This window comes from Mus caroli, unplaced genomic scaffold (assembly GCF_978045245.1).
Source record: "Mus caroli unplaced genomic scaffold, Mus_caroli_1 scaffold_8, whole genome shotgun sequence".
Classification (NCBI taxonomy): Eukaryota; Metazoa; Chordata; class Mammalia; order Rodentia; family Muridae; genus Mus; species Mus caroli.
In genome coordinates this window covers 105085747-105110680 of record NW_028227263.1, presented here as the reverse complement: position 1 = coordinate 105110680, position 24934 = coordinate 105085747, and the positions used below count along the sequence as shown (strand labels likewise).

Genomic DNA, 24934 nt, shown 5'->3' with positions numbered 1-24934 from the left:
AGTTCTACACAAAGAGTTCTGGGAGACTCAAGCTACATAAGGGAAAGACTCTCTCAAGGTCAAACAAAACAAAACAAAACCAACAAACAAAAACAAGCAGAGAAAGAAGATTTAACTAAACTCAGCACACTGGGAAGAGGAACAAATAATGGGGTCCAAGGTCCCTCCACCCCAACTTAGGGTCCTAGAATGAGGCTTCCTTTGCAATAGAAAGCAAGAAGTATGCCAAACTAAGCAGTCCTGATTGATGGGAGGTTGGGCTCACACTGAGCAACCCAACCTCTCAGCCTGTGCATCCTGTGAGGTGATCTGGAGAGTGACCAGAACTGTGTGAGGCTTTTGTGGGAGACAAGTTTCACCTACTGCCAGTGACAGTCGTCATCCTCAGCCTTTGTCTGCAGAAAATACCAGAAGGGATTCCAAATATTTCTGGTGTTTTTGCTTCCATTTCCCGGTATCTGATAGAAGGGGTGCAGTGTCTCTTTCGTGCAGTGTCTTCACATTCTCCAGGTCAGTTATATTTGCCCACTCTTTCTCTGTACAGATGATTGAATGAAGATGCCCATGTCCACAACAAACAACATAATTGGAACTAAAGTGGGAGACAGGGTTAGTGTAAAATTAAATAATTTTAATGTAAATCTAGGTTAAAAATTAATCTGGCAGCTGTATTTCTTTACCTTCTGTAGTCCTCAACAACCACCCAGGGAAATCAGATTTATTAAAATACCCTTGAGACGAATATTGAGCAAATCTTACTCCATTCTAAACCTGCAAGCTCATGAGGATTCCTCCCAGAAAATATCTCCTCATGACTTGCAATTTTAGTCTTTTCTTGATCCACCTATCTCCCCTCAAACTTCCTGAACCTCACCTCATGGATCCATTCCTTCCCTTCCTGTCTCTTTCCCTACCCCTCCTAGAATATGAAGTCCCACCTTATCCTCTCTATGGCTCTATATTGGCTCATTGGCTTTTATTGGCAAGGGAGAGAATGAATGAGAAGTAGTGTTTACACAAACTAGAGACAGGACTTTCTAAGAATAAACAGAACAGAGCTATGTCAGAATCGACCCCAGATACTGGGATAGAGGGAACAGTGTTTGAAATGACACAAGGGTAAACTTTACACAAGGTGAAAAATCATTACGCCTACAGGTAAAAGCACATTCATGGTCTTGCCAGGAAAACCTACACAAGAATCTTTGCTCTAGACTCTTTGGGTTTTAGCTATAGTTGAAAGGGCTGCCACTATTGTGTCCATTTTGTTGTTGGCTGGGATACAGATCAAGCCATGAAGCACATGCTGGCTTCAAAACCTTAGCTTCCTCTAACCCAGCTTCTCAAGTACCAAGTCACATCTATGCTGACTAGTTTCTTGTCAACCTGACACAGCATCTGCGAAGTTAGACTTGACAGTCATCAGGAAGAGTGCAGATCAGCCGAGGAATTGTTTAAACCAGGGTGGCTTTCAGGCAAGTCTGTCCTTTGTTCTTGATTAATGATTGACATGGGAGGGCCTAGCTCACTGTAGGATGTGCCATCATTGATCTCTTGGTTTGGGGTGGCATAAGAAATCAAGCTGAGAAGTCACATGGAGCAAGCAAGTAAGCAGCACTCACTCATGGCCTCTCACTCAGTTTCAGCACTGAGTTCCTGCCCTGGCTTCCCTCAGTGATGGACTGTGTTTGGGAAATGGAATTCAAACAAATCCTTTCCTCCCCAAGTTGGTGTTAGGCAGTGTTTTATCACAGCTATAGAAACCTAAGAAAGATAACAACGAATAAATATTTCTTTACCCCTAGAAGCCTAAGGAAGATAACTAATGGGCAAAGGTTTGTCTGCCCTGCAAGGTTTTCCCATGGTTGGTCCTCCATTTTCCTTGTGCAATAGTCTCTGGACACATGACAAATTCATCATCTTGTTTGATCTTCTTCGTCTGTCCCCACTGAGAAGAGATCTGTTCCATCTGGGATAATCCCACACTGGGGAACAGAGTGCCAGTTGTCAAATTGGCAGTGCAGGTAAAATTCTCCAGCCAGTTTTAAGGAGCCAAGAGTTATGGCAGGAATAGCTCTTAGGTCAGGCCTACCTGAAGTCTGTTCCTGGATTAGAGTCTGTCTGTCCTGTGGGTGATGTGATACCATCTCAAATGCTGCTAAGTTTCTTTCTCCCTATGATGCCTTTCCTCATAATGGTAACAGACTGCAGTTAAAAATCTCTCAAACAAATGACAGCAGCTTCATTTATTTAATTTCTTTCCATTCCTGTCAGTATGGTGTTGCCAGTATGTCTATGTGCTCTGTGCATGCAGTTCCTGTAGAAATCATTAGAGCATATGGGATTCCTTGAACTGGATTATGTCAGGCTGTGAGCCTTCATGTATATACTGAGAACTGAACCTGGGATCCTGGAAGAGCAGTCAGTGTTCCCAACCCCTGAGCCATCTCTCCAACTCCAAAGTGCAATGATTTAGAGAATACTGCTGGTGTCCTCCTTAGGTGTCCAGTACCTTTCAATTCTTAAAAGGCCATATTTGAGTGGACAATGTGAGGCCATGATAGGTTACCTCTGCTTAGAGATTCATTGTACTTTTGTGAAACCTTACACACTTAGTGCTGGTGACAGGTAGACTTTTACAATATAAATGTTTCATCCTGTATATGAACTAGCATAGTACTACATTGTCAAGGAGAGTAGATATAGAGAGTACAACCTGATTGGCAGTTTTATCTCTGAATGGCATTGATGAAGAATACCAGAAATGTCCAGAAATCTCCTATAGCCTCAGATTTTTCAAACCTTACTTCAATGAGTTTCTTAAATGCTTTAATGTCCCTTCTAGGCCATCATGCACCAAAGGTCATGAAAAGGAAAAATGAGTAGGGCAAAGGGGTATAGGAAACTCTTTAGTAAATTATTTGGGGGCGATTCCAATCATCCATGTCTGGATAGCAACAGTTGAGCTCACAAGAATCAGCAGTGGTAGTTCTTGGCAGGGCCTCACGGTTTCTTCTGGATTAATGAGCCAATGTGCCTGAGTTCTTGGAAGTGGCAAGAAGCCTCTGGAATATCAGGAGAAGTTCTTTTGTGCGTTTCTCTCTATGAAGTCATGAAAAAATTAATCAGGGGAGAAGGCAAGGTGAACTTATGCCACAGCGCCCTCTACTGTCAGTTGTGGTTCATTTATCCCTTTCCAAACATCAGGTGTCTGTCAAGTATTTGCTGTAGTAAAACATCACATGCCCTTAGCCAGGCAGTCTCCAGAAAAGAATCACATGTCTGCCTCAGCAAAATATCCTCATAAAACAGTGTCCAGAAACACATCACATGACGAAACTGAGTCCTCAATGAAACCAGAAATATCAACTTAGCACTTCACTGGCCCTTTGGTGTGTTAGGAGTCCAGGTATAATGAAGATTTTTACATATTCATGAAATAGCACTCATTGGTTTCTTAGCATTACTTACACAGAACCATATAAACTTGTGCAAAACATACAAAGTTCAGACACACAGCTGAACCCCCTGCTAATCACTCAGCCATAGGTTATTAAAGCAATTCCTTATAAAGTGGTCATTTCCAAGACCTCAACAACAGATATTTAAACAAACCCTGATAAGGTAATTCATAGTGAGCCAAATGCCTTAAAATGTCTGTGAAAAACTTAAGCAATTAATTGGGTTTTCTGATTTTTTATGTTATTGTTATTCTCTCTCTCTCTCTGTCTCTCTCTCTCTTTCTCTCTCTCTGTGTCTCTGTGTGTGTGTGTGTGTGTGCATGCACATGTGTATACTGTGTGGGCCTGAGGGAAGCTTCAGGTGTCATATCTCTGATACTATTTTTGGAATTTTCTTAAGAAACAGTAATCGTTAACAAAACCCAGAAACTTCTTCCTGCTAAGAAGTGAAGCATTAGTTTTCTAAACAGAGTCTGAAAAAAATAAAATAAACTTCATAGAAGTCAGAAAGTATTTGAACAGTTTTTGAACACTAATTAAAATTTCCATATATCAAACATCAAATAATTAATAAAAACAAAGAATAACCATTAGTTAAAAATTGATATTGTTTAACATGCATCCAAAATTATTAATATTAAGAAATCATCAGCTATAAATTAATATTTCATTGATGGTTATTAAAGGTTTGCAGAGGATTAATTGATAACAAATAGTTATTTATTAATGTTAATTAATACTAAATTAATACTTAATTATTACTTAACAATTAATGTCAAATAATACTTAATTGTTAGACAAACAAAATTGTTTATTTATGTGAACTAATTAAATGTTAGCCAATAAAACTAAATTAATATTAGTCAATTAAAGTTATTTATTAATGTTAACTAATACTTAATTATTACTTAATGATTATTTAATACATAATGTTAATAAATGCTGAATTCTTAGCCTACAGTTAATTATTAATTACTAATAACTATTAATTGATAATAATTTTGGGAAATTAACTTTCTTGAGTAGTAATTGCTGTTACTAATGTTCATAAATGGTCAAATATAATGATTAATTGATGCATTACTGATCAGTTAATCAATCCAAATTTTTAATTAACAACTATTAATTAACAATGAAAGATTAATTTATACTTAAGTGTTAGCCAATGGACAATTATTAAATGTTGTTAATGCTGATTATTTATTATCAATAAATAATTCTTTGTTGGTTAATGATTAGTGGATTGTTGTTGTTGTTCTTGTTGTTGTTATTTTTTCATGTGGAGAGACAACTCAAAAGAACTGCTGCTATTGCAGAGGACCCAGGTTCTGTTCCCAGCAACCACACAGCAGCTCACACCCAGCTGGAACTCTGGTTCCATAGGATCAGTTGCCATCTTCTGGCCTCTGTGGGCACTACAGGAATGTGGTGCTTAGACATACATGAAGGCAAAACTTCATAGTAGGTCACATTAAAATGGAGATGTATCCAATTGGGGTGCAGACAACGTCATGCTGGTAGGAAATATTAAAGTCTTGTAAGAAGACTAAAAAACAGGGAAATTGGAGTCTCTCTGAGGAACATTTAGAAGAACAGAAAATGAAGACAAGGAAAAACAAAAAAATACATTAGGGACCTGGGGGAAAATACGAAAGAAGTCATGAAAGCCAACTACTCTTTTTTAGGGGGAAATGAATAAAGTCAGAACTCTGACAACACTGGTAAGAAAGTAAAATAATGAATTAAAAGGAAGAATTTTGTTTAATACCTCCTAGACATTAAAAGACAAACAAAAAAATGTCTGGGCATGGTGGTGAATGCCTTTAACCACACCACTCAGGAGGCATAGACAGGGGGATTGCTAAGACTTTGAGACCAGATAGATCTACATAGAGAGTCCCAGGCTAGTCAGGTCTACACAGTGAGACCCTTTCTCAAGAGCAAAAAATCAGTTTATGACAAAGTTTGCAAATTCTCATGAAAAGAATGGAGTCTCAGCACACAACACACTCCATTAAAACTGAGACCATCATAAACTGCGTTGGTCACATTGACTGTGGAGCTTGCTTTGAGCAAGGCCAGACTCACCCTCCAGGCCTAGAGAGAGAAAATCCTGAGACGAAAGTAAAGAGCAGAGTGTATGTCTCAATGGTGTCTCAGACAGGGTAGTGACCTGGTGGAGATCTGCAGAAATATAACTTAAAAAGCAGCCTTGAAGCTCACCAAGTCACTCAAGGTGCTTGGTGTGTAGCTGGACCACTCTGTCCTAACACAGTGCTGGAGGATTGGCTGAGGCTCTCACCAGGGTCTGCCATTGTTGGGTAGAAGTCTCAAGCTGGTTTCACAGCCCTGTCTCACATCTCCATGCTTACAGAAATGCATCATGCTGTCCTCTCACTGTCATGGAGAAGTTTAACCATGTCTGCTCACAATGGAAGAGTGTGATCTTAGATCTTGGTGCCATTTGCAATCTGAGAAGAGTGAGTCGGGGGCCGGCCCTGGATAGCACTGCTGATGAAGTGACTATTTTAGTGCATTATGTAGGGACCTCAGTATTCATCAGAGAAGACTGTTCAGATATGGATTTTAGTCAAAGAGTTTTATTCTCTATTGGCTGGCTGTTGACCAAACTGGGTATCTGGTATCCCAGTGTAGCCCCACGCCTTTCTCCGTGTGAGCTTTAAAGCACACAAACGACATCTTGGGCTGACATACTTCAGTTAGAAAGAAGAGTTAGCCAGAATTAGAATTATAGAAGTCAAAAGCAAGTTGAGTACAGAGACTTTCTCAGAACTTTGGACTTTGATGGATTAGACCTTTGTTTTAAGCTGGTGGTCGCTCTGTGTATATGTTGAGCCTTACGGCCGGAATGGAACTGTCATCATGGAATCAGTTGTGCTAAGATCTGAAGCCCTGCTACAACCAGGATGTAGTTGGGCTGCCTTCATCTCTATGTTTGGTGCTAATGGATTTTAAACTGCAAGTCGAGACACTGAAGGTTTTTGTTTCAACTGGTTGTTGTTTTATCAATAAAGATGCCAGTGGCCAATGGCTGGGCACTGGGTGGGACACTTAGAGTTGTGAGGATAGGATGGAGAGAGAATCAAGTGGATGGGAGAAGAAGAAGGGAATGCAGTACAAGCAGGAGATAAAGGCAACCAGCCATGTGAGTTTTTGAGTAAGGACCACTGGCCACAAACCCACTAAACCTGGGGTCACAGTGGAAAGTTTAGGAGTGCCCAACCTTTGAACTAGTCAAGGCATTTTAATATTAACCATCTGAGTGTCCGAGATGGCTCCTGTGTACAAGCTTGAGTTCTGCTGGGAGCACGAAGCTGTGCAGCCAAAAACTCACAGGAACATCTCTGCAGTGGATCAGGAATAGGAGCTCATGTTAGTATTACTGTTGAAACTTCATTTCCCCAAATACAGGTAAAACTATAATGTGGACAAATATGTACAAGTCCTATCAGAGCATCTAACTCCTATGTCTCCAGGTTGGAGAATTCCTGCTCCATCAGTAGCAGCTGGTGGATTCCAAGAGGCACATAATGAAAAGATCCACAAATCCTGCCTGTGTTGCCATCCCTGTGGGAGGGTTCCACTCTCTTCACTGATGTGGGGAATTGCAGCTAACTTCATGAGGGACTCTCCTAAATCAGAGAATTCTGTGTTCCTTCGGAGACCCTCCAACTGCTTGTGGGGAACAGGATAAGGACAACTTTTCAAGATTCCCTTCCCTAGTCAAGCCAACTAGGGATGCAGGGAAGGGTTTGTTTGATGCAGAGGAAATGTCAGAAAAAGAGGGAGTCCAAAGATTTTAAAAGTGAACCAAGGACCTGGCCAAATCATAATGGAAATGATGAGAGAGAGAAACACAGCTCTGACTTTAAAAACCAGCTTTCAGAAAGTCAGACAGACACTGCAGTACCTCATGGTGGCTTGAGTTGTGGGGACTGTGCTGGGTGTGGGTAGAGGAGGAGGTATAGGCTCCTTTAAAGTACATTACAGCCAGCAATTGCTGGCTCAAGCCTTTAATCACAGCACGTGGGAGATAGAGGTGGGCAACTTCTGAGTTCAAGGCCAGCCTGGTCTAAAGAGTGAGTTCCAGGAAAACCAGGGTTATACTGAGAAACCCTGTCTAGAAAAAAAGATAATAATAATAAAACTAAACAGAAAAAAAGTACATTATGTTTTGGTGAATTAGGTTCTTATTGGTGCTAGCTAGATCCCTGAACTACCAAACTGGTTAAACCATTTAAGGAAAAAAACAGGGCATGTCTCTACCTAGAGGGAGATACCTTTTTTTTTGCTTTAAACTGTTTTGGTTTTTTATTTTTATAATTATATTTCTGTATGTATGGGTATATTTAAGCTAATCTGGGTTATCAATGTAACTGCATCTCTAATCGATTAACACCAATGCAGTCAGGCACTATCGAGGGATTTTATTGATTAGCTCATTTGAGTTGGGGAAAATAAACTTACATTTCCAACACACAGGTTCTGGTGGCAACCCAGACAAACGAACATGGAAAAAGGAAGCTTTAGGTTTTAGCCTGCTTGTCCTTACTCTCTCTGGAGTTAGACTCTGCTTTGGGATTTCAATGGAGACTCTCTAGGAATTGCCAAGGACTTCAGCACTAGATAGGGATGACAGAAATAAACAGTATTGTGGATTATGCAGCCACCACATCCTTGGACTTTCCATAAGAAGAGAGCCTTTGTTGGGATACCTGTACCACAGCCTGTGAAACACCATAATAGAGCTTTTTAATAAATGTTTATGCTTTTGAGCATGTGTGGCATGTGAGTGTGCATGTGAGTGTGTGTGTGTGTGTGTGTGTGTGTGTGTGTGTTCCATTCTTGTAGTTCTGTTCCTTAGAGAGGCCTGAGGAAGGCAGGGGTTTTTGTCTACATATATGTCTGTGCAGTAAGTGCAGACAGTGTCTGAAGGGGCCAGAAAAGGGTGACAGATCCCATGTGCAATTAGAGTTAACATGTGGTTTTGAGCCATAGTCTGGATGCTAGTTATCAAACCCAGGTCCTCCACAAAAACTGCCCGGGTTTTTAACCATTAAGCCATCTCTCCAGCCCATCTTTATGTTTCACAATATATTTCTAGAGTTCAGTTAGTGTGGTGGTTTGAGTGATGATGGCCCCCATAGGCTCATATAGTTGAATGACTTGGTCCCTAGTTGGTGAAAAGATTTTGGGAAGGATTTAGAGGTGTGTCTTTGTTAGAGCAAGGGTTTCAGTTCCAGTAAACTCTGAGGTCTCAGAGGCCCATGCTAGGCCCAACAACCTCTCTCCCTCCCTGATGTCTGCTTATGGATCAGATGTAAGCTCTCAGCCACTGATCCTGCACTATGCCTTCCTACCTGTTGCCTAACATGGTAGTCAAGGACTCACACCTTGAAACTGTAAGCAAGCCGCCAGCTAAAACCTTTTTTTTTTTTTTTGTCATAATGAAGACTTTACTGAAAACACAAAACAGGCGAACCAAGGATTACAGAAAAGGAATGTGGACACATAGCAAAACAACCAAACAAAAAGAGAGGGGATGGGCCAGCTTTGGTGGCTCATGCCTTTAATCCCAGCACTTGGGAGGCAGAGGCAGGTGGATTTCTGAGTTCAAGGGCAGCCTGGTCTACAGAGTGAGTTCCAGGACAGCCAGGGCTACAGAGAAACCCTGTCTTGAAAAACCAAACAAGGGGTCAGGGTGTAGGGAGGAGGAGAGAGAGCAGAGTGGTAGTTGGTGAGAGAGGTTGGGCTTTTTGTTTTGTTTTGTTTTGTTTTGTTTTCTTCTTCGTGTTTCTTTAAAAAGGCAAAACAAGGAAAAATACATGCAATAGGCAACCAACATTTGTTCCCAAGTAGAAACATAAATAGGGCAGAATCCAAAACTCCAGTTCTCTTTTCAAAAAGAAAGGGGAAAAAAAGGGGGGGGGGAGGAAAGGAAAGGCAGAGCATGTGGCTGTGCGCCACTTAGAGCCCCTACTCAGAGGTACAAAGGAGCACCCTAGCATGGACTGGAGGTACAGAGGCGGTGAGAGCGCGGGGGTCGTGTGCGAGGGGTCCCCATCCAGAGTTAAGGGTGTCCTACTTGTGCAATCCAGAAACCTCTTCTCCAACTGCTGCCACAGCGATTCCACGCATGCGCCCTGCACTACAGCGCAGTATGCCTGGACCTTGTGCTGGGGGCAGCAACTGGCAGCCTGTGTCAAATGTGGCTGAGGACTTTCTGTTTGAGCTGTCTCTCCTACTCCCGCAGCAGGCTGGTGGTGGATGCCAGCTCAGTGTTCTGGCTTTGAGGATCTTATCTTTCTCCTCCAGACGCGAGATATGCTCCACCTGGCACTTGTGGCATTTTTGAGGCAGCAGTGCAGTTGCGAAACCTCTTGTGACCCGCCTTGATGCATTACTGCATGTCCAAGCAGATGCGTGACAGCAGAGGCCTGTCGCCAAAGCTTGGCACATCTGGCACGGTCTGAGGCTACTCCTTGAGCACAGCAAGGAGCGGTGGATGCGGAGGTGGCCCCAGCCTTGAGCTTCCCTTGGCAGCGAGAAGGAAACTGGCTCCACACTGAAGGCTATGGTGCCCACGCACCCCACAGAGACCAGCGCCACCAGCGAAACTCCTCAGGTTGGCATAGACCTGGGTCTCCTGGCCCTGGGGTTGGCCAGCAGATCGGTGGGCATGGGGTGGGGCAGGGGGAGGGCAGGAGCCCCTGAGGGGCCGCGGTGGGCACAACCAGCTGGCTCTGCTTGTGCAGGTCCTCCAGGGGCTTGATGAAGCCCTTGGGGAACTCCTGCTTCTAGCTGGCTGCCACCATCAGATAGAGGAACTGCTTAATGGTCCGGGTAGTGGTCACCAGCCCGTTGGACTGGATGATCAGCCTCTCCAGCTGCAGTGACTCGAGTTTGAGCAGACCATGAACCAGTGAAGCCAGCAGACCTTCTGGGGCCACAAATGGGCTCAGCAAAGAAGGTGCAGTGGCCTACCCTGGTTTCAATCCCTCTGCCTCCTGCTCCACCAGGCTCCCCAGGGAAAGCATGGCCCAGAGGCATGAAGCCACCACCCCCTGGGAAACCAGTAACACCAGTGAGGCTCCACACACCCTCAGCTAGGCCACTCAGTGCCTCCTAGCCATAGAAGGGCATTTCCATCCCCACCTCCCCTCTGAGCTCTGCTCCAAGGAGTGGGGCCACAACCTCCTGGGGTGACCAGTATGCACTCGAAACATTGCCCATCCTGTACAGACCTGCTCAGATGCCAGCCTCTCTCTCTTTCTTTTATAAATTTGCGTTGGTCATGGAGTCTCTTTACAGCGTTAAAAATAATTGGCTAAGACAGACTTACTAAAACCTGCAAGGAAAGAACAGAATCCCTCTGTACACTGTCTCTACCCTGCACATTGCTCTTTCCAGCTAACTTGAGAAGCCCTATCTAGTTAACACAGCCAAAGACTGACACAGATGGGATGTAATTACCCAAAGAATTTTGTGACATTGGATTCCACTCTTGCTGTTGTGCATCTGTGGTCCTTAAACATATATCCCTTACAAAACACAGTTTTCTTTCTTTCTTTCTCTCTTTCTTTCTTTCATCTTCAAAAAGTATCCTGCAAACAAATTCTACCATCTGAAAGAGCTCCTCTGTGCTATCCTTCTTGCAGACTGGGGACCAGGTGTTCAAGCACAGGAGCCAAAAGGGCAGAATTTCCAATGCAAACAAAATAGCCCCACAGGATGAACCAATGAGTTTGTGCACGTTAGTTACAGGACTATAGGAGAAGGTAGAGTCACTGGGCAGGGAGTCCTTGAGACAGACACATCACTAAATAGCCCATCACAGCCTAGATACAGACTCACATAAACAGCAATCATGGAGTTCTTTCCCTGTCAGACAGCTAACCAAGTCAGGGTCACCTTCTCATCAGTACTTTAACTACTTCCATAACCTTGGGCACAGTGAGGAGAATGAATCTTGTTCCAGTTCTAAGCTGAGAAGTATCTGTATTACTAAGAGGTCTCAGGAGGCACATGAGAAAGATCTTATACATGTGTCAGCCACCCACTTAATGCTTCCCTCTTCACTGCAAAGTCTTCCCAGAGCCTGCTCCTGGGTCCCACCCTCTCATTAACCCCTTCCTTATGTTCTCCCTTATTGTGTAGAGCCCATGTCCTCTGTGTAGTCTTTTAACCCAGGTGTCCACAAATGTATCTTCAGGGGCACGTCATCCAATGATCCAAGCAGCTCCTGGGCTGGAGAACACTCTGCAAGAAGGATAAACAAATTTGTATTTCTCAGGATCACAGTACACACCTGTAATCCCACCATTGAGGGCAGTGGTTCTCGACCTTCCTATTGTTGTGACACTTCAACACAGTTCTTGCTGCTGTGGTGATCCTAGCATATATTCTTTGCATTGATATCTTATAACTCTAATATTGCCATTCTTATTAATCATAATGTGTATATATACAAAAACACATTTGACCCATAGGTTGAACTCCACTGATTTAAGGGATGGAAATGGAAGGATCTGTAGATCAAGGGCAACACAACGGGAGGATCTGTACATCAAGGGCAGCACAAACTGCGGGGTGAGCTCCAAACCAGCCAGAACTCCATAGTGAGACTCTGTGAACACTGCATTCCAGGATTATTTGCTGTGTGCTCATCTATGCTCTGCTTTCAGATCCATCGACACTTCTTCCTTCCTGACAGTTGATCATAGCTAGAAATAGATGCATAAGGTGTTATTCAAAACTGGCCTTGACCTAGTTGTGTGTGTGTGTGTGTGTGTGTGTGTGTGTGTGTGTGTGTGTGAGTGTGTGATGGCCTCTATATGCTTGGCCAAGGGGGTAGCACTATTAGAAGGTGTGGCCTTGTTGGAGTAGGTGTGCCACCATGGGTGTGGGATTTTAGACCCTCATTCTAGTTGACTCAAGGTGAGTATTCTGCTAGCACCGTTCAGATGAAGAGGTAGAATTCTCAGCTCCTCCTGCACCATGCCTGCCTGGATGCTGCCACGCTCCTGCTTTGATTATAATTGACTGAACTGATGAAATTATGAGCAAGCTCCAGATAAATATTCTTTATAAGAGTTGCCTTAGGCCTGGAGAGATGACTCAGCGGTTAAGAGCACTGACTGCTCTTCCAGAGGTCATGAGTTCAATTCCCAGCAACCACATGGTGGCTCACAACAATATGTAATGGGATGCCCTGTTCTGGAGTGTCTGAAGATAGCTACAGTGTACTCACATATAAAAAATAAATAAATCTTAAAAAAAAAAATGTTGCCCAGGTCAAGGTATCTGTTCACAGCAGTCAACCCCTAAGACAGTGTGTGTTTTCGTGTGTGTTTGTGTTTTTGTGTTTGTAAATATGTGTGTACATGTGGTTTATGTATGTGTACATGTGGTTCATGTCTGGTATGGTTATGTATGTGTGCATGTGTTTTTGTGTTCATGTACATATCTATGTGGGTGGAAGCAGCAATTTGACATTAGGATTCTTCCTCAACCACTCTACTCTTAGTTTACTTTGACCGATGTGCTCTCTCAGTCCTGTGCTCACCAAAGTATAAAACTGGCTGAGCAATGAGCTAGGGGACATGTCTATCCTAGGGTGATTTAGTTTTGTTTTTATTGCTGTCTTAGAACACTGACCAAAACCAATCTGGAAAAGCCAACATTGATCTTATCCAACAGGTTACTGTCCAGCATGAAGGGAAGGCCAGGCAGAAACTCAGGCAGAAAGCAAAGGCAGGAACAGAAGCAAAGGCCATGGATACCAATGCTTACTGCCTTACTCAAACTTTCTCAGACCACTCCAAACCACCAGTCCATGGGTGACACTGCCCACAGTAGCCTGGACCTTCCCTCATAGAGGATTAATGAAAAGAATGCTTCAGAGAGTTGCTTACAGGCCAATGTGATGGTGGCAGTTTCCCAAGTAATTTTCCTTCTGAGTTTCTGCAACCTTGTATCAAGTTGAAAGCAAACAGAACCCCATCATATGGGGTATCCTATGCAAGACTACACCATTGTTTCTGTGGATGCTGGGAATCAGAACTCAGGTCCTTACACTTTCTCAGCAGGCGCCATACTGACAGCCACCTTCCTATCCTGATAAGTGCTATTTGGTGGGTCCCTCATATCTGCTTAGGGACTTTCACAAAAGCATTCCCTGCTGTCCACAGTAATTATTTGGAAAGTGCAGCTGATTTCTATGCCTCCAATTTGAAATGGTAGCATGCTTTTATCTGTGACCCTGCCCTTTCTGCACCTGTGGATTTTCTTGCCTTTTTTTTTTTTTTTAACCTGGATGCTCTAATGTCTGCTCTATGTCCGACCCATTGTTTACACGTCTTTAAATATTTCTGGAGAGGACATCAAACACTGTGGAGAGCAGGAGAGAAGGCAATAACAGAGTCTATGCCTGTGCTGATGGCCATGCCTACTGATTTTTCTGCACAACAAGCTTATCTGCCGTCCTTCCTGTGCATGGCCACTGTGGAGTTGTGGAGAGCTCATTTCAGTTCATATGGAGGAGTGTTTCCTTTGTGGGGTTGTTGGGTTTGCTTGCTAGCTCTAATAATATTCCAAGAGATTCTCTACACACATTGGTAATGGACGATGTCACCTTTCCTTGTGTGATGATGACAGCTAGACCACCTGCCACTATAACTTCTAGCTACAGCTCCTTCTCAACTCTCTGTGCTAGACAGGCTTCCATTGTTCACCCAGAAAGCCTGTCTGCAACCTGCAGCCCTCAGTCTCCAGTCCTCAGAGACACTGGAAATTCCACCCAGCTCAGGGGCTACATGAAGTGTACAGCTAGATTCTTGATGAGACTGGGACTAGCCTGGTATATATAAACTTTTCCTGAGCCAAATACTTAGGTGACCAATGATGTGGTGTGTGTGTGGGTCCTTTAGCATCAGAGCCCACATGAGAGGACCTATGCCCTGGAAGGGACATGTATACCACTCAGTATCTTCTAAACAGTCCCTGGCATAGCACATGCGCAGAATGAGGACTGAGTGAGCCATTTTTGGTGATGACTCCTGGGTTTGTCCCATGGAGGTTTCCATATACATAGTAAACAGTGAGAATACAACAAACTCATTCCCCACAGAGGAAATGTGTAAAATTTCCATGGGCTTAGTCTTGTCATTTTTTGAACATCTCTAGAATAGTGGAGGAGCCTGGCAATTCTTTATGATAACCACCTGTTTAAGCATGGTTCAGTGAGTATGCAGAGCTTTGGACCCAGGGATGGAGAGAATGTAATGGAGTGAGCACCATTACAGTTAAGCTGAATTCATCCTTCTCTGCATGCTTCCCCTGTCAATTTGAGAGAATAGAAGCCCAGAGGTAGAGACCTCTGTCCATGAGCCCTAATATGGGGCTCTGTGTCCCTAATTCTTAGGGGCACTGCTGAGCCCAGGAATGCCATGTCACAGTCACACAGTTTAGTCACATAGTTTATATTGTTCACTGCTGCTGGTATTTGCCCAGTGTACAGGCTAGATTTGTGTCAACTTGACACAGCTGGAGTTATCACAGAAAAGGAGCTTCAGTTGAAGAAATGCCTCCATGAGATCCAACTATAAGGCATTTCTTAATTAGTGATCAAGGGGAAAAGGCCCCTTGTGAGTGGGACCATCTCTGGGCTGGTAGTCTTGGTTCTATAAGAGAGCAGGCTGAGGAAGCCAGTAAGTAACATCCCTCCATGGCCTCTGCATTAGCTCCTGCTTCCTGACCTCCTGAGTTATAGTCTTGAGTTCCTTGATGATAAACAGCAGTGTGAAATTGTAAGCTGAATAAACCCTTTCTTCCCCAACTGCTTCATGGTCATAATATTTGTGCAGGAATAGAAACCCCGACTAACACAAATTGGTACCAGCATAGTGGGGTATTGCTGTGACAACATGACCATGTTTTGTGAAGGACTGTGGAAGGACTTTGTAACTGTGGGCTTGAAGATCCATTTGGCGTTCAGAGCTCTGTCAGATGTTGTGTAGGAGCTTGGAAGATAATGTTGAAAACAGTGCAGAAGATGGAGGCATGCTTGTGAAATTTCAGGGAGGAAAATTAAAGATGCATTTCAGGGCCATTGCTATTTTGGAGTTTGATTATTCTGTGGTTCTGGTTAGCTGGGGCTGAAGAATCAGCTGTGATTAAGAAGATACTAGAACTGCTAAGCAAGACCTTTGTATTACTTGGACTATTGATGCTGGTTAGCTGGAGCTAAGTAATTAGTGGTGATTAAGAAGAGACCAGCATTGTTGAGGTGACATCTTCTGGGAAGTGTTTTTGAAAGCACAAAGAGGGTGTGTTCCAGAGATAGCCCAGGCTGTACTCCTGCTGCAGCAGGACTTGGTAATGTGTAAGGGTCACACAGGTGGTACTGGTTGTCAAGGCGTGAAGGGGATCACACAGACCAGCTGAGGTTCGGCATTGTGAGAGGCCATGGAAGGCCATTGGTGAAGGTGCAGCCTCAGTTGCTATTGATGGCCCAGTCCTGAAGGGGTCATGCAGTGCTTTGGAGATGCCAGTACCATGAGATGACCACCAAGAGCAGCAGCAGTTGAGTACAGGCATCTGGAGCCTAGAGGACGACACGTGTGCTACACAGGGCATGTCTAGAAAAGTGACCCAAGCCCTTGGAGGAGCCCAGAACATCATGAGTTGGATACCAGACATTGGACGGTTGGAGATTGAGTTTTGCTTTTAATTGTGTCTGTGCCCTGATATTTTCCCTCTTGAAGGAAGAAAATATTTTAGTGAAGCCCACAGTTAAGAGACTTTTAATTGTAAAAACTTTGGATTTTAAAAGAGATGGATATTTTAAAGAGATTGAAATTTTAAGAATATGTAAAGACTATGGGACGTATAAAGTTATTTACCCCGTGGGGATGAATAAAAATGTAAGCTTGAGGCTTACTAGTGATGTGTTTGTGTGTCAGGTTGACAAGGAGTCAATTGTACTGGCTAGTTTTGTGTCAACTTGACACAGCTGGAGTTATCACAGAGAAAGGAGCTTCAGTTGAGGAAATGCCTACATGAGATCCAACTGTAAGGCATTTTCTCAATTAGTGATCAAGAGGGAAAGGCCCCTTGTAGGTGGGACCATCTCTGGGCTGGTAGACTTGGTTCTATAAGAGAGCAGGCTGAGCAAGCCAGGGGAAGCAAGCCAGTAAGTAACATCCCTCCATGGCCTCTGATTCAGCTCCTGCTTTCTGACCTGCTTGAGTTCCAGTCCTGACTTCCTTGATGATAAATATCAGTGTGGCATTATAAGCTGAATAAATCCTTTCCTCCCCAACTTGCTTCTTGGTCATGATGTTTGTGCAGGAATAGAAACCCTGACTAAGACACCCACTTTCTGCCACACCACCTGCTTGCTTTCTGTGCTTCCAGGGTGAACTCTGAGGGTCCCATTTCCGAGATCACCCTGTTTGGCTCAAAGATGCAGTCCACAGGTAAAACATGAGTAGATTATACCACTGGGGAAAAGAACAATATCCTTTAAGAAGAGTAAACAATTCATTTTATTAATATCCAAACACAAATAAAAACCCAACAATGAAAAATAGAACCCAACAAAACAATAAGGTATTTTCTATAAAGAAATAATATAAGCTTAGGTGGGGAACCTCATCCGGTTAGAACTCTGCAGATCATTCTCCTAACTATATGTCAACCTCAGGCAGAGGGAAAACAAAATCTGGTGTATCTATAGGCACAGTGTAAGACACAAATAACTGCCTGACAGGTGAAACATCTGCAGCCTCATCTGCTGCCACATCTGCAGGTGAGTGTGTATGAGCTGATGTGGGCAGATCTTGATCTAAAGTCGGAAGCAGCTCTATTGCAGCTTTTGGTTCAAAGGGATCCAAAACTGCACTTTTCACAAGCTCAGTGTCCTCTCGGGATTGCTTGTCATCCTGTGGCTCTGCCATAGAAGCTGGCCTCAGAGCCAGAGTGTCCTGCCTCCCAGAGACATCCTCCTCTGTGGGATCAGGACTTGTTGAACAACCTAAAGGCAGAAGGAGACAGGCTTTTAGTGGAGACAACCTAGCATGGGGGAGTTTCCCCAAGATGCTGTTGATGGACACACAAGGCCTTTTCATGCTAGAGGATCCCCACACCTCTCCTCTTACCTGACTGCAGTCCAGTCCTTGCATCATTTTAAACTCTTAAGAATACCCTGGTGAAACCCACCACCAAAAACCCCTCCTACCTTGCATAGCAGCCAACACCAGACCTTCTCACCTTCCTCAAGGTTAAGGGCGATAGACTCCTGATGCTTAAATATGGAGAGAGGCTCCCTGGCTTGGGTATCTACATCTCCACAAGGCACATTGAGCCTCACATACTCCGTGAACTGACTCAAAACAGCCAGGTCTGGGGATTCATAAAAATCCTGGGGGAATTTCTGAAACCAGCCGAACAGAAAGCTGAATATGGCACTGGGGAAGAGAAGGTTGGAGGGAAGTTGAGTCAGAAGGCAGGCCTCAATTCTCAAGAAGGGCAGTTTGCCCCATTAGACGAGGCAATGCCCGACAGCCTATGTACTAGGAGCATAGTTGTCAGGAGTGTGTGCCTGTGTGCACAGGACTCCAGAAACTTTCTGTCCCTTGGAGGACATATAGGGCTATCTGGGCTGGGCTGGTAGGGATGGATTCTCCCAGGGCCCTTTAGTTTCCTTCCATCCCTCTGACCTCAGAACCAAGGAGCCTATTGCTGCCCTCCATTTTTCTCCACCTGCAGGTGAAGTCTCAGCTACCATCCCTCTGGTGGGAATCCCCAAAGCAGGGTACCTGGCATGTGTTTAGTCCTCAGTAATGCCCTACCCGACTGTACAAATAGGCCCTTATCTCCCTCTTCCCCTTCCAACTCCATAGATGGGCTCTTACCTGTCTCACAACATACCCACACTTTTGCACCCATGGGCTCTTACCTCCCAGTCACCAGAAGCCCACTCACCTCTTAGTTTTCTGGTCTTCAATGCAGTCAGGACGGAAGGATGCATACCTGTGGCATTTCATGATGGTGTCACCCTAAGGCCTTGTGTCCCCAACCTACTAATAGATCTACCAGGAACTACTTGAATCTGAACACTTTAGATAGGAAACACAGATCCTGGTGTCTCTCTGCACTGTTCTGACTTCCATGCTGAGATCACAGGTCTTCAGAGATCCTAACACAAAGGGTGGAGGCCTAGCTGTCCCTGCCAGGGTTCTTGGTTGGTTCCAGGCTTCTTGTCCCCTACCACCCCCAATCCTCAGGACCCTTCTCAGGTTCCATGGAATCCTTATATGTCAGATAAGCCCTAGAAACTTTTATACAAATGGGAAAGGAGCTCTTTCCAAGGCACAAGAAAGGGTGATGTTTTACATTCCATGGAGACAGTGAAAGACACAAACTAGAGCCCCCACCCCCCAACCCTGAATGTGTCCATGTCACTTTGCAGGTTCAGACCCAGGATGAACACCAACACTGCCAGGGTCCAATCGCACTTGTTCTATGGGAGCACAGAGTCCTGGAGAAGAGCAGAGCTCTCCTAACACCTATGTTGGCTACAGACACTCACGTTTTCATCAGCAGGTCCAGCACCTCCCAGGTGGTAGCATACGTTCGGTACATGGCAACAAAAATGTCCAGACAGAGGTGGTCGCGGTTTTGAATAGCAGCTGGTATGTAGTCAATCATCTGTTGAACGTATTCTCGACTCTTGTAGTTGAATCTGGGGTGATTGGGCATAGAGTCTGGCTCCTGTTCATTTTCACAACAGACCTAGGAAGGCAGAAGGGTCTAAATGTGGACACTCTGAGAGACATCAGCAATCCATTACCGAAGAGTGATCAGCAAGCATAAAGAATGTTCCTTAGTGTCTCATGGGAACACACACCCAGGCAGGGACCTCAGGGGAGCACGGGGACAAACAAAAACGTTCCTGCTAAGGCTTTCCTGTGTTACCTTCAGCTCACTGCGGGAAGCATGCCTGAAGTGTGTCACAGGACGAATCAAACATCTCCAAAAGCGGCCAAGCCAACTCCTCTTGGCTTTTTTGTGGCCAGAGCTTCTACAAGTCTGGAAACAGCAGAACATCCTGTTCCCTCAAGGGCCTCCAGACAAGTAAGTCAGGAAAGGCTACTGCTGGCCTCTGGTTACCTGGTAACCAGCATTCAGAGTTCCATCTGGACTGTTAAGTAAGTAAGGTCACATCCTGTGTTCCCCAGCTGGAGCCCCTACTCAAAAGCTTTCTCTAGTGGTTACCAGTACCGCACATTGTTGTCCTCCTGTCTTCCATAGGTAAAACAGGACACAGTGCCACCCATAAGGTCATGCCTCTACACTGTCCTGGGAAGCCTGGCTTCAGGGAGACCCTCAGCTGTGAGAAAGCAGGCCGAAGTTTCCAAACCATCCCCTCTGTACCACAAGCATCCCAGGAAGAAGCTGTTTTCTCTTAGGGTCTTCTCACTGTCCTGACCTTCTCCCTGCAGATCATTCTAGCATGGGTTTCCTAGTATGTCATCCTGTGTATATGATCACATATGCCCTATACCTGGGACATCTCCAAATAGAGTTACCGGAGGTTGAAGGCGCACATAGGCACTTGTGCCCACTCACACACATGTACATGAAAGCATATGCATACACAAACACACATACACAGAAGCCCATGCCCAGGGGCACGCAGAGCATTCTTTTACACATAACTAGGAGCATGTCAGTGTAGAAAGGCCCCTCCAAGGTGATCATTACGGTTATTTGGTGGAGGTTAGTGTGGGGACAACAAACTTTAGCAAAGTGTATGTATGTGATCATCTTTAATTGTGCCTTTCTCTTAGGGGAGTGGGTGGGGCTCCTCTCCTTTTCCATGTGTTCTAGTGTTTTCCCTTTTGGACTTCCACAGGCCTCAGTGTGCTGCTTCTGTGTTCCCCAGGCAATGGCTGACTGGGTTCTGGTTTGCAGGGTGTCCCATGCTGCTCACTATAACATTCCCTACCCTGAGGAAAAACTATGCACAAACATTGAGACTTTGGAAGGGTTTCCATATCCTAATTCTATGATGAGTGCTATAAAATAAATTCAAAGGTCAATTTTTATTATAGAAGAAAAATGAGAACCATAATCTATCAATGCAAACACAGATGAAAGAGTAAGGAAAAAGAGGGAGACGTTTGTGGTTCCTAGATTTTAAGAAATATCAAAAAAAATCATATTGCTATAAACACCATGAATCACTCTTGGGAAGGAAACAAGATCAATGGAGTTCAATGGGGGTGGAAGGATGTATGGGAGGCCTGCGGAGTGCAAATATTTATTTATATGACAATGGCCTCCTATCCCACATTACCATGCACATGTACTTTTACATACTTAAGAATGTTTTGTTTCTTTGAAAAACTCTTATCATTTTACGTGGATGAGTGTGTCTCATTGGGGATTGGTGGAACTGTCTCCCAAGACACAGGGGACCTGTCCACCATATGAGGTCTCAAGCGGCCAAAGTCTTCCTAACTCGAGCCTGGCAAGGGATGCTATGCTGTCAGTCTACTGGGACAACTGTGGACTGGCTTCCACACCATAGGGTGATGGAGACCCCACAGACGGCCTCTAAGAGCCCACCTTAGAAGGCATGGATAGAGCAGGACACTAACAAAAGCCCAACAGCCTCAGCGTGAGGGAAGCACAATGCACCTGGTCATAGGCAGTAGAAAGTTCTAGAAGAAATGGTCTTGTCAAGACTACTCTGGTTATACTAACAGAACCTGAAGTATTTTGTCTAGATAATATATGTTTTGTTTTGTTTTGTTTTTTAACTGAGGTATGCTCAATTGTTCTCCCAAGAAACTGCACAAATTCTCTCCCAGAAATAACGAGAGGAGGAATATGTGTCTTTAACAACAGGTTCAATGATAGAAACAGGTTGAGTTTCCCTGGACCTCTTCCCAAGGAGATGATGCGGCATCCTACGGCCACTAGAGGGCGGTGGTTGTCCATTGAGCAGAAGTAGAACCTCTGAGACCTGTGTGCTAGCATCTCAGTGATATTTAAGACAAAGATGGGGATGGGGGTGACTACTACAGTGATCTCAACAGAGCAGGATTGGGGGCAGGAGCTTCATTCCTATGCCGTGTCCCCTTGATAGGCTGTGAAAAAACCATCAGAGAGTTTAGATTTACAGTTATCTAATTCTCTTCAGAGCAAGGTGCCCTGCCTCTGTGAAAGGTATCCCATTCCACCTCCTGCAGAAACATAGACTAAATCGGCCAAACCAACTGACAGAGTCCTTTTCTGGGGCAGAGGCTGTAGAGGGTAATTAATGGGAGTTCTCCAGAGGCTCATTTCCAGAAAGCTTTAGCTTTACCTAGAAGTGCTAGGAAAATATCCCATTTTCATGGTCACCCAAGTCCCTTGTATATTCTGGGTGGCCCTGGATATGAGCTACTTTCGGAACTGTGTTGACATAGAGACCATAGTCACTTACACAGAGTAAAGCTGAGATGTCAGCTCCACTCTGGGTCCTCTTCTTTGCCCAGGGGAGCAAGGGGAGCCTGGGTGAACATCCCAGGGACAGTGTAAGGGCTGCTCTGAACTAGGAGGCCACCAGCCAAATATGCTTGTGTCCTGACACCCCAGCTCCTCAAAGATCAGCCTATGTTTCCCTGAAATCCACCTAAGGCCATATAGGCAGGTAAGCCTCCAAGGGTTGTTAGTTTCAGAGCCTGGACCCTGGCAGCTGGATAATTTAGACTGTGGCCACCCATTCCCCATGGACCTGTTAGACAGAAGTGACAAGTAGAAAAAGCCTGGGTATGGTGATGAGTGCCTTTTTTTCCAGTACTCAGGAACCTGACACAGTTGTGTGCCTATTAGTTCTACACAATGAGTTCTGGGAGAGTCAAGCTACATAAGGGAAAGACTCTCTCAAGATCAAACAAAACACAACAAAACCAACAAACAAAAACAAGCAGAGAAAGGACATATAACTAAACACAGCACACTGGGAAGAGGAACAAATAATGGGGTCCAAGGTCACTCCACCCCAACTTAGGGTCCTAGAATGAGGCTTCCTTTGCAATAGAAAGCAAGAAGTATGCCAAACTAAGCAGTCCTGATTGATGGGAGGTTGGGCTCACAGTGAGCAACCCAACCTCTCAGCCTGTGCATCCTGTGAGGTGATCTGGAGAGTGACCAGAACTGTGTGAGGCTTTTCTGGGAGACAAGTTTCACCTACTGCCAGTGACAGTCGTCATCCTCAGCCCTCTGTCTGCAGAAAATTCCAGAAGGGATTCCAGATATTTCTGGTGTTTTTGCTTCCATTTCCCGGTATCTGATAGAAGGGGTGCAGTGTCTCTTTGGTGCAGTGTCTTCACATTCTCCAGGTCAGTTATATTTGCCCAGTCTTTCTCTGTACAGCTGATTGAATGAAGATGCTCATGTCCAGAACTAACAACATAATTGGAACTAAAGTGGGAGACAGGGTTAGTGTAAAATTAATTAATTGTAATGTAAATTGAGGTTAAAAATTAATCTGGCAGCTGTATTTCTTTACCTTCTGTAGTCCTCAACAACCACCCAGGGAAATCAGATTTATTAAAATACCCTTGAGACGAATATTGAGCAAATCTTACTCCATTCTAAACCTGCAAGCTCATGAGGATTCCTCCCAGAAAATATCTCCTCATTACTTGCAATTTTAGTCTTTTCTTGATCCACCGATCTCCCCTCAAACTTCCTGAACCTCACCTCATGGATCCATTCCTTCCCTTCCTGTCTCTTTCCCTACCCCTCCTAGAATAGGAAGTCCCACCTTATCCTCTCTATGGCTCTATATTGGCTCATTGGCTTTTATTGGCAAGGGAGAGAATGAATGAGAAGTAGTGTTTACACAAACTTGAGACAGGACTTTCTAAGAATAAACAGAACAGAGCTATGTCAGAATCGACCCCAGATAGTGGGATAGAGGAAACAGTGTTTGAAATGACACAAGGGTAAACTTTACACAGGGTGAAAAATCATTATGCCTACAGGTAAGAGCACATTCATGGTCTTGCCAGGAAAACCTACACAAGAATCTTTGCTCCAGACTCTTTGGGTTTTAGCTATAGTTGAAAGGGCTGCCACTATTGTGTCCATTTTGTTGTTGGCTGGGATACAGATCAAGCCATGAAGCACATGGTGGCTTCAAAACCTTAGCTTCCTCTAACCCAGCTTCTCAAGTACCAAGTCACGTCTATGCTGACTAGTTTTTTGTCAACCTGATACAGCATCTGCGAAGTTAGATGTGACAGTCATCAGGAAGAGTGAAGCTCAGCCGAGGAATTGTTTAAACAAGGGTGACTTTCAGGCAAGTCTGTCCTTTGTTCTTGATTAATGATTGACATGGGAGGGCCTAGCTCACTGTAGGATGTGCCATCATTGGTCTCTTGGTTTGGGGTAGCATAAGAAATCAAGCTGAGAAGTCATATGGAGCAAGAGAGTAAGCAGCACTCACTCATGGCCTCTCCCTCAGTTACAGCACTGAGTTCCTGCCCTGGCAGCCCTCAGTGATGGACTGTGTTTGGGAAATGGAATTCAAACAAATCCTTTCCTCCCCAAGTTGGTGTTAGACAGTGTTTTATCACAGCTATAGAAACCTAAGGAAGATAACAACGAATAAATATTTCTTTACCCCTAGAAGCCTAAGGAAGATAACTAATGGGCAAAGGTTTCTCTGCCCAGCAAGGTTTTCCCATGGTTGGTCCTCCATTTTCCTTGTGCAATAGTCTCTGGACACATGACAAATTCATCATCTTGTTTGATCTTCTCCGTCTGTCCCCACTGAGAAGAGATCTGTTCCATCTGGGATAATCCCACACTGGGGAAGAGAGTGCCTGTTGTCAAGGAGCCAGTGCAGGTTAAATTCTCCAGCCAGTTTTAAGGAGCCAAGAGTTATGGCAGGAATAGCTCTTAGGTCAGGCCTACCTGAAGTCTGTTCCTGGATTAGAGTCTGTCTGTCCTGTGGGTGATGTGATACCATCTCAAATGCTGCTAAGATTCTTTCTCCCTATGATACCTTTCCTCATAATGGTAACAGACTTCAGTTAAAAAGCTCTCAAACAAATGACAGCAGCTTTATTTATTTCATTTCTTTTCATTCCTGTTCGTATCGTGTAACTGTATGTCTATATGCTGTGTGCATGCAGTTCCTGTAGAAGTCATTAGAGCATATGGGATTCCTTGAACTGGATTATGTCAGGCTGTGAGCCTTCATGTATATACTGAGAACTGAACCTGGGATCCTGGAAGAGCAGTCAGTGTTCCCAACCCCTGAGCCATCTCTCCAACTCCAAAGTGCAATGACTTAGAGAATACTGCTGGTGTCCTCCTTAGGTGTCCAGTACCTTTCAATTCTTTAAAGGCCAGATTTGAGTGCACAATGTGAGGCCATGATAGGTTAC

The 24934-nt window shown here is 44.3% G+C and overlaps 1 protein-coding gene and 1 pseudogene across 2 annotated transcripts; both read right to left on the bottom strand.

The window, feature by feature from the left end:
• Window positions 1–9563: 9563 nt before the first annotated feature.
• Window positions 9564–10631, bottom strand: LOC147003301 (transcription factor JunD-like; annotated as a pseudogene).
• A 6539-nt stretch (window positions 10632–17170) lies between these two features.
• On the bottom strand, window positions 17171–19601 carry LOC147003300 (ral guanine nucleotide dissociation stimulator-like). Of its 2 annotated transcripts, XM_085841851.1 has the most exons (5): window positions 19461–19601; window positions 19075–19277; window positions 18468–18515; window positions 17754–17950; window positions 17171–17517 (listed from the first exon to the last, which is right to left on the bottom strand). In XM_085841851.1, exons 1-5 carry the CDS (start codon window positions 19590–19592, stop codon window positions 17171–17173), a joined length of 927 nt encoding a protein of 308 aa, XP_085697977.1. In that variant the 5' UTR covers window positions 19593–19601. The 2 variants fall into 2 exon arrangements, with proteins under 2 accessions (XP_085697977.1, XP_085697979.1); XM_085841853.1 differs by lacking the exon at window positions 18468–18515.
• Between the last annotated feature and the right edge of the window lie 5333 nt (window positions 19602–24934).

What these genes read in the sequence shown, in the direction of transcription:
- LOC147003300 (XM_085841851.1), bottom strand. Translation starts at nt 19,592, where the DNA reads ATGTTCTGCTGTTTCCAGACTTGTAGAAGCTCTGGCCACAAAAAAGCC. An exon ending in CTTCCCGCAGTGAGCTGAAG is followed by an intron (nt 19,278 to 19,460) that starts GTAACACAGGAA and finishes CTGCCTTCCTAG; the next exon opens with GTCTGTTGTGAAAATGAACA. An exon ending in CGCCCTTAACCTTGAGGAAG is followed by an intron (nt 17,518 to 17,753) that starts GTGAGAAGGTCT and finishes TTCTGCCTTTAG; the next exon opens with GTTGTTCAACAAGTCCTGAT.